At 40.1% G+C, this 14,789-nt stretch overlaps 1 protein-coding gene across 3 annotated transcripts in view; it reads left to right on the top strand.

The window, feature by feature from the left end:
* cyfip1 (cytoplasmic FMR1 interacting protein 1) overlaps window positions 1-14,399 on the top strand; it is a 196,914-nt gene extending 182,515 nt beyond the window's left edge. For all 3 annotated transcript variants that reach the window (XM_060826251.1, XM_060826253.1, XM_060826252.1), the window contains exons 27-31: window positions 5,360-5,432; window positions 8,804-8,898; window positions 11,355-11,593; window positions 12,082-12,229; window positions 13,702-14,399. In XM_060826251.1, coding sequence (XP_060682234.1) covers window positions 5,360-5,432; window positions 8,804-8,898; window positions 11,355-11,593; window positions 12,082-12,229; window positions 13,702-13,866 — 720 coding nt within the window. In that variant the 3' untranslated portion in view covers window positions 13,867-14,399. The remainder of the gene's footprint in view (window positions 1-5,359; window positions 5,433-8,803; window positions 8,899-11,354; window positions 11,594-12,081; window positions 12,230-13,701) is intronic.
* The last annotated feature ends 390 nt before the right edge of the window (window positions 14,400-14,789 follow it).

Below are 14,789 nucleotides of genomic sequence, written 5' to 3'. Positions count from 1 at the left end.
TCACTGCATTAGTCACAGAGGATCTCCACTGGGAAGAGTAGGATGTAGAATCTGTTTGGTTGGAACTAAGAAATATTAGATGGAGAAATTAAGAGGCCACCAAACTGTAGTGATATCGGGGTGCAGGGTGTAAATTTGGCAAACAAATGCAGCAATCATGGCTGACTCCAGTCTACAACCGGTACCAGTTTAGGTAGAACTGATTGATACCAATGCTGTGGCGGAAGAATTCCTAGATGATATATTAAGGAGCCAATCAGGACACAGTCTATTTTAGATGTGATATTATGCAAGGAGAAAGGGTTAATTAATAATGTTATAAAGTTGCCCAAAATTGTCAGCCTGGCAATTAAGAGGGTTTGTTGGAGAGATGGTGATTTATGATAATTTTTCAAAATTCTATTAATTCTACAGTGGTGTTTGCAAGTTAGAAGGTAATCCTTCTGTTTAAGAAAGAAGTGAGAGAAAGCTCGGAGCTGATACCAATGGTTGGGAAAGCACAAGAATCTATAAAGGTTGTCATTACTGGGTATTTGAAAATAATTTTGATCTGACAGAGCTAATGTCATTTTAGGGTGGGGAAATCATACATGATAAATCTAATACATCCTCAAAGGAAATTATAGTAGCAGAGTTGATAGGAGGAACCAGTGGTTCGATTTTCAGAAGGTCTGTAATCACGTCTCCCAGCAGGTTAATGAACAAAACTAAAACATTTTGTTCATGATTATTGGACTGGTCGTGAAGATTTTTGTTCTGCAGCTCCATTTATTTGATGGAAACTTTTGAAACTGGGATTAGATGTAATATGTTGGCATGGGTTGAGGTCTGGCACAAAGCTGAGCATAGGAATAAGTAGATCATTCTTAAATTGATAGGCTGTGACAAGTGGGATACTGAAAGTATCAGTGTTTGGTTCACAACCCATATCAATGTGGAACTAATTATAAGATTTCGATGTTTGTAGAATATACAAAATGTGGTGGGTGAGAGTTGTTACGAGAGTGCAAAAATGATTCAGGAGGATTTGGACAGGCTTAGGCAATGGACAAAAGCCTGGCAGATGGCACATAGTATGGATGTGTGTGAGGTTATCTGTTTTGATAAGAGGAATGAAGGTGCCAAGTGTTTTTTTTAAATGTTGAGAGATTAGAAAGTGCAATGTCCAAAGTACCTAGGTGTCCTGAAAGCTAAACTGTAATTTAAAAGGCAAGTAGTATGTGAACCTTTGCAAAAAGATTTGAGTACAAAAACTAAAGGTTTTGTTTTAATTGAATTGTGTACTGGTTAGACCTGTGTGCAGTCTGGTCCCCTGACCTAAGGAAGGATCCACTTGCCATAAGTGAGTGCACAGTTAGGTGTTCACTCGGCTGATTCCTGGAAAGGGGCATCTTCGTATGAGATAAGGTTGAGGAGGCAGGGAAGAATGAGAAGCGATCTCAAAGAAGTTTAAAATTGTTGAGAGTTGAGTAGATGCTGGTTGAATATTTCCCTGACTATAGGGCCTAGTACAAGGGGGACACAGCCATTTAGTTGAGGTGAAGGAGAACTTCCTCAGAGGGTGATGAGTCTTTGGAATTTTCTACCCTTGAAGGCTGTGAAAGCTTATTCATTAAGTTCAAGCCAGACATTGATAGATTACTGATTTATTAATGACATCAGTGGATGTAGGGATAGAACAGGCATATGGCATTGAGGTAAATGATCAGCCAAAATGGAGAATGATGGAGTAGGTTTAAGCTACGCCGGCTCCTACTTTCTTAAATCTAGGAGGACTTTGGATAAAGTAATTGAAGATGTTTTGATACCACTGGAACTTAGATTCTTTAAATAATTATCCTTGATAATTCAGATTTGTTATTTAAGTGCAGACAGAGCATGTGGTTTGCTCCTAATCTGATGCAACTCTCAGACTACTTTCTTGTGGTTCTGAAAGATCAGCTCCCTCCACTTCTGCCAATCTACTGACAAAACCATAATCTGTAATATGGAAACTGATTATGCAGCCATATGGTCTACACCAATGTTCATAATTTACTGAATTTTAGCTTTGGTGTGGTACAAAAGGAAGCTATCATGCTGCACCAATTCTCCAAGTGAGGATCTTATCTAATACAATCCTCCTGCCTTCTCTGTAACTATGCACATTCCTTCGACTGAGATAACCAACTCATTTACGTTTGAATACTTTGATTGAACCCGCCTCCACCACACTATGCATTTCAGACCCCTAATCACTTGCTGTGTAAAAAGGCTTTTCTCCTATCACTGCTGCTGCTTTAAAGTATATAGGGGGGCAGGGGGTTAGGATGAATGTCTGCTTGGAAAGATTTAAAACTAATTAGAGGGTTTTGAGTGGATTAATTTGGGCTTTAATTATGCTGATTTAGAGGGCTTTAAAATAATTAGAGGGGGAGGGTTTGGCAGAGGGGACATTTAGGCTTATGCAGCAAAATGATATGGCAGCAGTACAGGACAGCTTGGATATACATTTGGATAATGATAAGAGGATAGGGGGCAGGAACACAAGGGGGTAAAGTGTGCAAACATAGAAAAACAGCAGCAAATAAGGTCAGAAAGGAGAAAAAAAGTGGTAGAAAGGCAAAATTAATAGCTCATTACTTAAAATGCACATTATATTCAGAACAAAATAAATGAATTGATGGCACAAACAGGGTTTCTTATTACTTGTAGCCATTGTGGAGACGTTTTTATAAAGGGACTAAGGTTTGGAATTAGATATTCAGAGGTATGTAACTTTTCTAAAAGAGAATGCATGATAAGGAATAAGTATGACAGCAAGAATTGATCTTGGAAGATATAGAGTCCACACAGATGAAGTTGGAAATAACAAGGAGAAGGAGACACTGAATCCCCCAGTACCAAAAGCTAGGGAGTTACCATTGACTAGAAACTGAACTGGACTAATTATATAACTACTGGACAGGGGCTCAGAATGCTGCAGTGACTAATGCACCACCCCATCTGCAAGGCACAAGTCAGGAGTGTGATGGAATGCTCCTCACTTGCCTGGATCTGTGTAGGTCCAACAACCTATCACCATTGCCCCCCCCCACCCCACCTTCATTTACCATCGCATTACCTCCCACCCCCTCCCATTTATCTCTCAGCAGCCCCCCACCACCCCCCGGCAACACATTCCTGATGAAGAGCTTATGATTGACGTTTCCTTGAATGGTGCCTGACCAGCTGTACTTTTTCAGCACCACACTTTTTGATCCAGGCCCAACAACGGTCAAAAAACTTGATAGATACAGGAGAAGGCAGAGACTTGATTGGCAAACATTCAATGATGCTTAGTAGCAGTGTAACTACAAGATGGATTGCAGAATTCACCAAGGTTCCTTAGACTGCACCTCCTAAACCAGAAAATACTGCCATTTAGGACAAGGACAATTTATGCATGGGAACACCACCACCTGCACATTCCTCTCCAAGCCAGTCACCATCCTGATATAGAAATATTTCACCATTCCTTGTGTCATTAGGTCAAAATCCTGGCACTCCTCCTTTAATGGCACTATGGGTTTACAAACAGAAATGAAATGCAGCAGTTCAAGAAGACAGTTCAACACTATTACCTGAAGGGCAACTAGAGATGGGCAAGAATGCTGGCCAGCCAACAGTGTTCACATCCCATGAGTGAATTTTAAAAAATTACACCCTTAGTAATAAAACTAAAGCCCTGCTGCTACTAGAATTTGTTTCCTCTACTTTCCACTTCTGGCTTTTATTTCTTCTCTGTCATTTCTAGCTGTGTTTCCCTTTATTGTGTCTTCCCATTTAGATTCCCAATCTCCTGCTGCTCTTATTAAGCCATCTCCCACAATAGTAGTGACCAGTCCCGTGTTGCTGGGTGCAATCTGTCCAGTTTATACTGGTTGCATCTTCCCTAGAGTTGATCACAATGCCTCAGGATCTAAATCCCTCCCTACTATGCCATCTCTTCAGTCACGCAAAGGTCAGGTTTTTCTATTTCTGATCTCGCTACCACATGCCATTGGGATTAATCACGCATGAACTACCTTTTGACATGCTGTTTTGAAATTTATTTCTCAGTTCCCTACATTTTGTTTGCAGAATTGTAACCTTTTTACCTAAATAGTTGGTACTGATGTGGACTGTGACTTCTATCTGTTCTCTCTTTTTGCCCCTTCAGAATGTACTGCTGCCGTTCATTGCCTGACTAGCGCCACAATCAAGGATGTCAATGTAACATCCTGGAATCTTGTCTGTGACTTCAGACACATCTATCTATTCTCCTTCGAATAGAATCTTCTATCGTTATTGCTTAAGAACATAGAACAGTAAACGCAGGAAGGGGCCCTGTGGCCCACAATATTGTGCTGCACATGACACTAAATTAAGCTAATCCCTTCTATCTGCCCTTGGCCCATGTCCCTCCATTTCATGTATATTCATACTTTGTGTTGCCATGAATGATTGTGGAAACAAACTTGGCTCTTCCTGCATTCTCCTGAGAAACCGTCTCTCCCAGCAGTAATTACTAGAGAAGGAAATGGAGCATGAGACCCATGTGCCATTACCTAGTACTTCTGCTCAGACTGATGGTCACTCATTCCTTTTTGCCTGTGGATTGTTTATCACGGTGTGACCACCTCACTGAACATGTTATCCATGAAGATTTCAGACTTGTGGATGGCTGCAGCCACTCCTCCAGATCTGAACTGTGGCTTCAGAGTGGCTGCAGCTGGAATTACTTCCTGCACATGTTGCCACGCTGAACAGTAACACATTTGATTTGTATGCTCCATATATTTTGTGGGTAATAAAACTTTTAAGTGCTTGATCATTTTTACAATGTTTAATGTAAGTTGTTTTCTCATCTTTGTGAAAAGACAGAATGCATACAACTATATTCCTCTGCAACTATTGGGTACTTAATTGAATAGAGGAGGTGATTTGAGCCCATTTTCATGTGAGGCTGTTTTGAGTAGTTATCCACTCAGTTCAAATTTTCCTCATAGTTTTGCAAATTTGTGCTGTTTAAGTACCTAGTTTATCTCTTTTTTTTGTTTTGCATGTTACTGTTGTGTGTTCCAAATTTCTCCTTAGCTTCTGCTATGAAGGCATTTAATTTTTCCATTTAAGAAAATTCCCAATCAGCTGTGCCATCCTGGGAAATTCTTGTGAATCAGGTTCCCTGGTTCATTGCTCACTAACAGCACATTGTCCTTCAACACAAATCTGTTACTGAATATAATGTGTTAAGTAAATAGATAAACTATTTAACATGTTGCTTTTTCAGTGTGATTGCAATTGCAAATTTTCTTACGTAGTTTTATGCACAACTTCTTAATTTGCCTTCTCTGTTCAGTCTCTGGAGGAAGTCTGTGACTTGCTACATGCTGCACCATTCCAGAATATTTTGCCAAGAATCCATGTCAAAGGTAATTACTGAGAGCATCACATATTTGCCGTCCAGTGAGACCTCCCCATGACTGGTCATTGAATTCAATGTAATAATTGTATGCTTCTTTTAGCCTTAAATAGCAATTCCCATATTATCTTTAAGCTAATGAAGTTAACATTTCAAATTACATGAATACAGTGACTAGAAGCTATCATGATATAACTGGTCTTCTGAAAATAGCATGAGCCATTTTAATAGTTACAAAATGGTTCCAAAACAAAAGGAGGCATAAATTACATAAAGTTAACATGGAGTACAACAATTAATTAGGAAGACAAATGAAATGTGTCTGTATTGCAAAGGAACTGGAGTATAAGTGGTGGGGAAACTTTGCTACAACTGCAAGGGACATTGCTGAGATGTCACTTAGAATACTTTCTGCAGTTTTTGGTGGCCTTATTTAAGAGTGGATGTATTGCATTGGAGATACTTCAGAGAAGGCTCATGCAGTTAATTCCTGGGTTGAATGTCTTCTGAGGAAACATTGATCAGATTCAGTGATATGTTCAGTGTGCTTTTGAAGAATGAGAAATGACCTTACAGAAATGTATAAGATCCTAGGGGTAGAGGGTGGATCTTATAGATAATAGGTGCAGAAGTAGGCCATTCCGCCCTTCGAGCCTGCACCACCATTCAATATGATCATGGCTGATCATCCTTAATCAATATCCTGTTCCTGCCTTATCTCCAAAACCCTTGATTCCACTATCCTTGAGAGCTCTATCCAACTCTTTCTTAAATGAAAGCAGAGAGTGGGCCTCCACTGCCCTCTGGGGCAGAGCATTCCACACAGCCACCACACTCTGGGTGAAGAAGTTTCTCCTCATCTCTATCCTAAATGGTCTACCCCGTATTTTTAAGCTGTGTCCTCTGGTTTGGCGCACACCCATCAGCGGAAACATGATTCCTGCCTCCAGAGTGTCCAATCCTTTAATAATGTTATATGTCTCAATCAGATCCCCTCTCAGTCTTCTAAATTCGAGGGTATACAAGCCCAGTCGCTCCAGTCTTTCAGTGTAAGGTAATCCCGCCATTCCAAGAATTGACCTCGTGAACCTATGCTGCACTCCCTCAATAGCCAGAATGTCTTTCCTCAAATTTGGCGATCAGAACTGCACACAGTACTCCAGGTGTGGTCTCACCAGGGCCCTGTACAGCTGCAGAAGAACCTCTTTGCTTCTATACTCAATCCCTCTTGTTATGAAGGCCAGCATGCTATTAACCTTCTTCACTACCTGCTGTACCTGCATGCATACCTTCATTGACTGGTGTACAAGAACACCCAGATCTCTTTGCACCGCCCCTTTACCTCAATTGATTCCATTTAGGTAGTAATCTGCCCTCCTGTTCTTGCCACCAAAGTGGATAACCATACACTTATCCACATCAAACTGCATCTGCCATGCATCTGACCACTCACCTAACCAGTCCAGGTCACCCTGTAATCTCCTAACATCCTCCTCACATTTCACCCTACACCCAGCTTAGTATCATCAGCAAATTTGCTAATGTTATTACTAATACCATCTTCTATATCATTAATATATTGTAAAAAGCTGCGGTCCCAACACTGATCCTTCAGTACCCCACTGGTCACTGCCTGCCATTCCGAAATGGAGCCATTTATCACTACTCTTTGTCAGCCAACCAACTTTTAATCCAAGTTAGTACTTTGCCCACAATACCATAGATTTGGAAAAATACTTAAGTTGAGGCCAAACCAGTGCTTTATAAAGTTTCATCCTAACTTTTGTGTCTTTGCATCCTATGCCTGTTTGTAAAAACTAGCATATTGTTTGCTTGCCCTGCCACCTTCAGCAATGTGTACACATATACACCCCAGCGTCTCTGCTGCTGCATCCCTTTTGGAATTGTACCCTTTGTTTTGTATTGCCTCTCCTTGTTGTTATTAAAGTGTGCCACCTCACAATTTTTTTCATTAAATTTCATCGACATGTCTGTCCGTGAAAATGTTGTCATTTATCTCAAGAGGGTTGGAATATAAAAGCACCGTTGTGCTACTGAGACTTTATAAAGCTCTGGTTAGGCCCCATTTGGAGTACTGTGTCCAGTTTTGGTCCCCACACCTCAGGAAGGACATACCAGCACTAGAGCGTGTCCAGCGGAGATTCACATGGATGATCCCTGGAATGGTAGGTCTAACATATGAGGAACGGCTGAGGATCCTGGGATTGTATTCATTGGAGTTTAGAAGATTAAGGGGAGATCTAATAGAAACTTACAAGATAATACATGGCTTAGAAAGGGTGGGCGCTAGGAAATTGTTCCCGTTAGGCGAGGAGATTAGGACCCGTGGACACAGCCTTAGAATTAGAGGGGGTCAATTCAGAACCGAAATGCGGAGACATTTCTTCAGCCAGAGAGTGGTGGGCCTGTGGAATTCATTGCCGCAGAGTGCAGTGGAGGCCGGGACGCCAAATGTCTTCAAGGCAGAGATTGATAAATTCTTGATGTCACAAGGAATTGAGGGCTGCGGGGAGAATGCGGGTAAGTGGAGTTGAAATGCCCATCAGCCATGATTGAATGGCGGAGCGGATCAATGGGCCAAATGGCCTTACTTCCACTCCTATGTCTTATGACCGTTTTTCATAGTTTACAATGCCCCCACATTTTGTCATTTACAAATTTTGAAACTATGCTATGCATACCAAAGTCTGGGATGTTTCCACAAATCAAGGACAGCATTGGGTCTAATACCAATCCCTCTTTACACCATCCTTCAATTTTGAAAAGCTGTTCACAATTACTCTTTGCTTCCTGGTGCTCGGCCAACTCTATATTCCTAATGTCATTTTTATTCTATGGCTTCAGTTTTGCTGATGAGTCTATTGTGTGACACTTTTACAAGAGCTTTTCTGGAGATGCATCAACTACATTACTCTTGTCAAGTGTCTTGTCAAGACGAGAAAATTCCAAAAAATACTAATCAATTTATTCATGCACATTTGGCATTTAATATATCTCCACTGACCTTGATTGAGATATTAATTAATAGCGCAAGAATTTGTTGAATGAGAGAGATCTGTAATCCTTTTTGACTTAGCTCAGTCCTTGCTAAAATAAAGGGCTGTGCGTTTAATTGAATAAATGTGTATTTTATATGTATTTTGAATTTAAATAATAAAACATATTAAACTTGGAACAAACATAAATCAAATCACAAAAAATTGATCATTTGAAACTTTGTGTTTTAAAGTGAGCCGAAAAGGTTAGATTTGCACATACAGCAGCTAATTGCAGGGATTAATATGGAGAAATGCATCAAGCTTCATACCTTGGATAAGTTTTGATGTTTACGTTTATAATATTACATGTCTAATTTATCAGAGGGTGAGCGGCTAGACACAAAGATGAAGAGACTGGAGGCTAAATATGCTGCACTTCATCTTGTTCCACTGATAGAACGACTTGGAACACCTCAGGTAATTTCTTTGGTGATTGTACTCTTTGTTGGAAGTTGAATGTTATAGAATCTCAGAACTGTTACAATGCAGAAGGAGGCCACTCAGCCCTTCTTGCCTGCACTAGTTCTATTATCCAATGCCAATCTCTTGTCTTTTCCCCAGATTTCTATACCAATATTATCCAAATAATCATTGAAAGCTCCCTTGAATAGATACTGATTTGAATTACCTACTTATGCTTGCATATGTATACAATTATTCAAAGGTTATTTGAACCAATGATTATTGTCTCAGTACAGCCAAAACAGAGATCTGTGCAAGATCCTGTAAGAAGCACTCCTGTTTTAGCAGCTGTGTAACTGCAAGCTATAAATTTGATTCTCAATCCATGTTGCAAACTCTTCACTTGAAGACATAATTACTGTGCAGCATGAAAATGTGCACTTCCATCCAAAGAATGCCTCTTATTTGCACATTCTTGAAATTCTTAATAGTCTGGAATTTACCCCTCAGTTTAAAGGGAGGTAAATCCAGGGCTGAAACAAAGGGTGTCAAGTCAAGGTAATTTAAATTGATATGGATTTTTAGGCTTTTAGTTTTGGACTGGGCCAGTTACCAAACAAATCGGTTAATTTTTAAATTGAAGGTCCTTGTCTGACATTATTTGTGAATAGTAGTTCTAAAACGTAAACCTGACACATTTGCTGTCTGCTGCATTGAAAGTTCTGCCCTCAAGTGTTCAGAAGTGAATTAATTTGACACTCAGGAGCAAACGTATCTAACCTCTGAATGACTTTGCAAATCACTAGTTACGTTTGTAACCTGAAACTTGAGCAGCATTTTAATTCTGATGTTATTCGCTGCTTGCTGAACAGCGTTTAGAGATTAGTAGCTTGAAAGGGTATGGCTTCACATTTTAAACAGCAGAATTGTACATGCCGCAGCCGTTGTAAAAGAGCACATCCTGAAACCTATAATAACTAACTCTGTGTGGGAACAATTATGGTGCAAATGCTCTGGTTTCCTTCAGTTCTTTTACACCTCAGATGTTGCACCATGCCTAGTGTAAATAGTACGCTTAAAATAACAACAAAGGCATGAATATTGCCAAAAATAGTGCATTTTGTAGAAGTTCTGCATCTTATGGTTCTCAGGTCAATTTGCAGGAACTAGCAAGTAACGTTTTTTTTGAAGCAGTGCTCAAGTTCTATATTACCAAAAGACTATTTATGAAACAAAGACACTTGTTTGAAAAGCTCTCCAACCACCTGTCCCTCACCTTTAAGTTGACTTGTGTAGGAACTCTCGCACTATGAGTTGTAGTATGTGATTTTAACTTGCCCTATATTGATCAGTGACAGGGGCTTAGGTGAAGCAGGATTTATTAGGTGCATCCAGGAAGGTTCCTTGAAATAGTACATAAATAGTCCATGAGGGAAGGGGCCGTACTAGACCTTAATTTGGGTAATGAGCCTGGCTAGGTGATTGACGTTTCAGTAGGGGAGTGTTTTGGGAATAGTGATCATAATTCTGAAAGTTTTAAGGTAGTTATGGATAAGGATCCTCGAGTGAAAGTGCTGAATTGGGGGAAGGCTAATTATAACAGTTTTAGGTAGAAACTGGAGAAATTAGGTTAGGGCGGCTGTTTGGGTGTATTTTCATCTGATGTGGGTCTTTTAAAGGCCAGTTGATCAGAGTTCAGGACCAGCATGTTGCTATGAGGATGAAAGATAAGAATGGTCCTTTTGCAAGCGGCACGGTGGCTCAGTGGTTAGCACTACTGCCTCACGGTGCCAGAGACCCGGGTTCAATTCCCGCCTCGGGCAACTGTCGTGTGAAGTTTGCACATTCTCCCTGTGTCTGCGTGGGTTTCCTACGGGTGCTCCGGTTTCTTCCCACAGTCCAAAGATGTGCAGGTTAGGTGAATTGGCCATGCTAAACTGCATGTATTGTTAGGTGAAGGGATAAATGTAGGGGAATGTGTCTGAGTGGGTTGCTCTTCGGCAGGTCGGTGTAGACTTGTTGGACCGAAGGGTCTGTTTCCACACTGTAAGTAATCTAATCTAATCTAATTCCTTGTTTTAAGTTCTTTCTGTATTTTTCTGGTTGACTCCTGGAAAATTGAAGCCACTTATATAAACACTTGCAGGTATTTTACTGTCTGTGCATCTCCTTCACAAAATCCTAGTCATCAGGTCCACCAAGCCCCTTTTGACACCTTGCTGGCCTGGCCCAGTAATATCCTGGAATCTATTGTCATCAAATCTATAAGAAATCAGACAATGGGTTTTAATAATCATTATGTTCACTAAAGGTAATTGATAATGAGACATTTTAAAACTATTGCATATCCTCTTAGTCAAATTCTCACTAAAATAGAAAATTAAAGTGGTTTACCTGATGAATGAAAATTTAATGTTGCATTAGTCATAACCAGAATTCTGGATTTTATTTTTAAATCTTCCTTTAACCAGCAAGTTGCAATTGCAAGAGAAGGGGATCTGCTGACAAAGGAACGGCTCTGTTGTGGTCTCTCCATGTTTGAAGTGATTCTGACACGAATCCGGCAGTTTCTGGATGATCCCATATGGCGTGGACCTCTTCCGACTAATGGAGTAATGCATGTGGATGAATGTGTGGAATTTCACAGGCTGTGGAGCGCCATGCAGTTTGTGTACTGTATTCCAGTGGGAGCACATGAGTTCACTGTAGAGTAAGTGCCTTGCTGTTTTAACATTTAACTTCAAAAGGAGTAGAAGCTGTATCCAATGTTAATTTTATTAGCATTAATGATGTCTCTCAATCTAACCTGTATCTAATCTAATCTCATCTCATCTATACCTGCTCCAACCTGATTCTCCCAGGCACAGTTCCAATAAGAATTCCCGAATAATGAGTATACGCCTTGACCCTTCTGTATCTTAAGATCCTCAGGCCAGTGACTATAATTGAGCTTGGCTCACTGAGTACAGACCAGGCTTAAAACAAGGTACCTTCCTGATCAGAGAGCCTCAGCTCTTCATTGTTTAAATGGCTGATTTATGAGGTTAGCTTCTTGATATAGTGTGGTAGAGGGAGACATCCAGGTCTAATTTAACTTTCCTGTCTCATCTGAAAATCAATCTTAATCTATCAACTCAGTATCAAATAATTCAAACTCACTGAGCGACTTGGCATTAACCTTGTCTTCAATTCACACAGGCAATGCTTTGGAGATGGACTGCACTGGGCTGGCTGTATGATCATTACACTGCTTGGGCAGCAACGCCGATTTGATGTCCTTGACTTTTGTTATCATTTGCTCAAAGTTCAGAAGCATGATGGGAAAGATGATGTCCTCAAAAATGTGGTATGTTTACCTTGAAGATCTTCACATGGCTGCCATTAAATCTGTACGATGATTTCAGTTACTCCAGCAATGGAGAAACCATTGGGAAAGTGGAGAACTGTTCCATGGTCACTTCACAGTTTGATGCAACCCATCCCAATAATGAACTATTTCACAGCAGCAGAGGGTTAAGAAAAGGATCAATTTGTGAACAAGAATCTCAAAGTAGCCAGTTGAGAAGTAGTTAAATGGTAGCTTCAGTTGACGGGGACATTATCCCACTGAAAAAATCTAGAAAGATTGAGTAACCATAGAGGCAATTCCTGGATTCCATTCCGGAGTACAACCGTAAGTTGATTTGTATGCAGGTCGGAACCCGAAACTACAGTATAAAATATTCATTTGTAAGTGTGGCAAAACTTTGCGTGTCAGGTCCTTAAACTTAATAATATGGAATCTCATGGATAAGATCAGAACAGGTGTAGGCCATTTTGGCCCCTCAAGCCTGCTCTGCCATTCATTATGTTTACAGCTCATCATTGAGCTCGCTACCTAATCTCTTGATCCCTTTAGCCACAAGCTGTATCAATCTCCTTCTCGAAAAAAATGTTTTAGCCTGAACCACTTTGTGGCAGAGAATTCCATAGGCTTGCCACTCTCTGGGTGAAGAAATTTATGCTCATCTCAGTTATAGATCTCTCTGGTGTACAGCACGGAAACAGACTCGTCCATGCCGACCAGATATCCTAATCTAATCTCTAGTCCCGTTTGCCAGCATTTGGCCCAGACCCCTTTTAAATGTTGTAATTGTACCAGCCTCCTCCACTTCCTCTATCAGGTCATTCCATCACCCTGTGCGTGAAAAAGTTGCCCCTTAGGTCCCTTTTAAATATTTATCCTCTCAACCTATGCCCTCTAGTTCTGGATTCCCCCACCTAGGGGCAAAGACCATGTCTATTTACTCTATCCATATCCCTCTTGATTATATAAACCTCTATAAGGTCATGCTTCACCCTTCAACGCTCCAGGGGAAACAGTCTTGGCCCATTCAGCCTCTCCCTATAGCTCAAATCCGCCAGCCCGGCAACATCCTTGTAAATCGTTTCTGAACCCTTTCAAGTTTCACAGCATCCTAAAAGGTTTTACTCCTTATCCTTAAACTATGACCCCAGCTTCTGGACTCTCTCACCATCAAAAACATTCTTCCTGCATGCAACCTGTCTAGTCATGTTCAGAACTTTGAGTTTCTGTGAGACCCACTCCCCATCCATTTTTTTCTAAACTCCAGTGACTGCAATCTTAACCGACTCAATCTCTCATCATGCGTCAGACCTGTCATCTAGGAATCAATTGGGAAGTCCTTTACTGCACTCCCTCTATAGCAAGAACATCCTTCCTCAGACAAGGAGACCCAACCTATGATTATCATGTATGATTTAATGTGTCATTTTCCAAAACATCATTTATGGAGTTTGTTCTATTTTGATTCGCAGCCTTTGAAGAAAATGGTTGACAGAATTCGCAAATTCCAAATTCTCAATGATGAGATCTTTGCTATCTTGAATAAGTATCTGAAGTCAGGTGATAGTGAGAACGTACCTGTGGAGCACGTCCGCTGTTTCCAGCCACCTATTCATCAGTCGTTGGCAAGCTCATGAGAAAATTATACTCTCGGAACAGTTCAAGAATCCAGGGATATTTGTAATTCTAAAAATCATAATTTTACTGTTCTGAGTGCCTGCATCATAACTTAGCTGATACACTGCATTTTCATGATGGGAAATGTTTGGTGGGTGATTATTTTTAAGAGGTCAATGCATGGTTTGATGTGGTTGAGGGTTTTTACTGATGTCACCAAACACTACCAGCAATAAGTACCAGACAGAGGTTTAAAATAAAACAATAAAACTGGCTATTTTTAGAATAAATTTAGTTGCAAAGATTTCATGATAAATTTAATGTTATCAGATTGTGATTTTTTTGTAATGCCATTGTTATAAAAAGATTAACAATTTTGTTCAAATCTATATATTTTACTACACCTGCCTGCACTCATAGTTTACTGGTGCTATACTAAAAGATGCCATTTTTCTATTCTATTCCAATAATATTTGCTCCTATTTTTTTCTAGTATAACTCATTTACAGTAAACTTTTCCACAGTTTATAGTTGCAATAAACTTGAAAGTGAACTTGGTCTTTGTTTGAAATCTTTGCCCAGTTATATGGAAGAAATAAATACTACTTCATCTAATCTTAAGACTCTTCAACTTTCTCTTACACTTAAGTCACAATTCAGTTGTTCAGTTCCACCAGTTGTTCTTTGGAGCCATATAAGAATAGATCTAATCCATTCTTCTAAATGGGATGCTGCAACTTAGCTCAATATCCCTGACCATGGAGGGAGAAAGCCCAACTTAATTTCCGACTGCTAATTCCTGTCTATTGACCAGCTGCAAATGTGAAGATGAGATCCGGACATGATTAGCCTGAGCTGTGGATTTCTCACTCATCAAATTTTCAGTAGACCCTCAGCCTTAGCTTGCACATGAAGAATAGAAATTGTCTTGGAACAAGGGAAT

Source organism: Hemiscyllium ocellatum, chromosome 6 (assembly GCF_020745735.1).
Source record: "Hemiscyllium ocellatum isolate sHemOce1 chromosome 6, sHemOce1.pat.X.cur, whole genome shotgun sequence".
NCBI classification, from domain to species: domain Eukaryota; kingdom Metazoa; phylum Chordata; class Chondrichthyes; order Orectolobiformes; family Hemiscylliidae; genus Hemiscyllium; species Hemiscyllium ocellatum.
The sequence above is the reverse complement of the archived record's forward strand: the minus strand, read 5'-3'. Positions and strand labels throughout refer to the sequence as shown.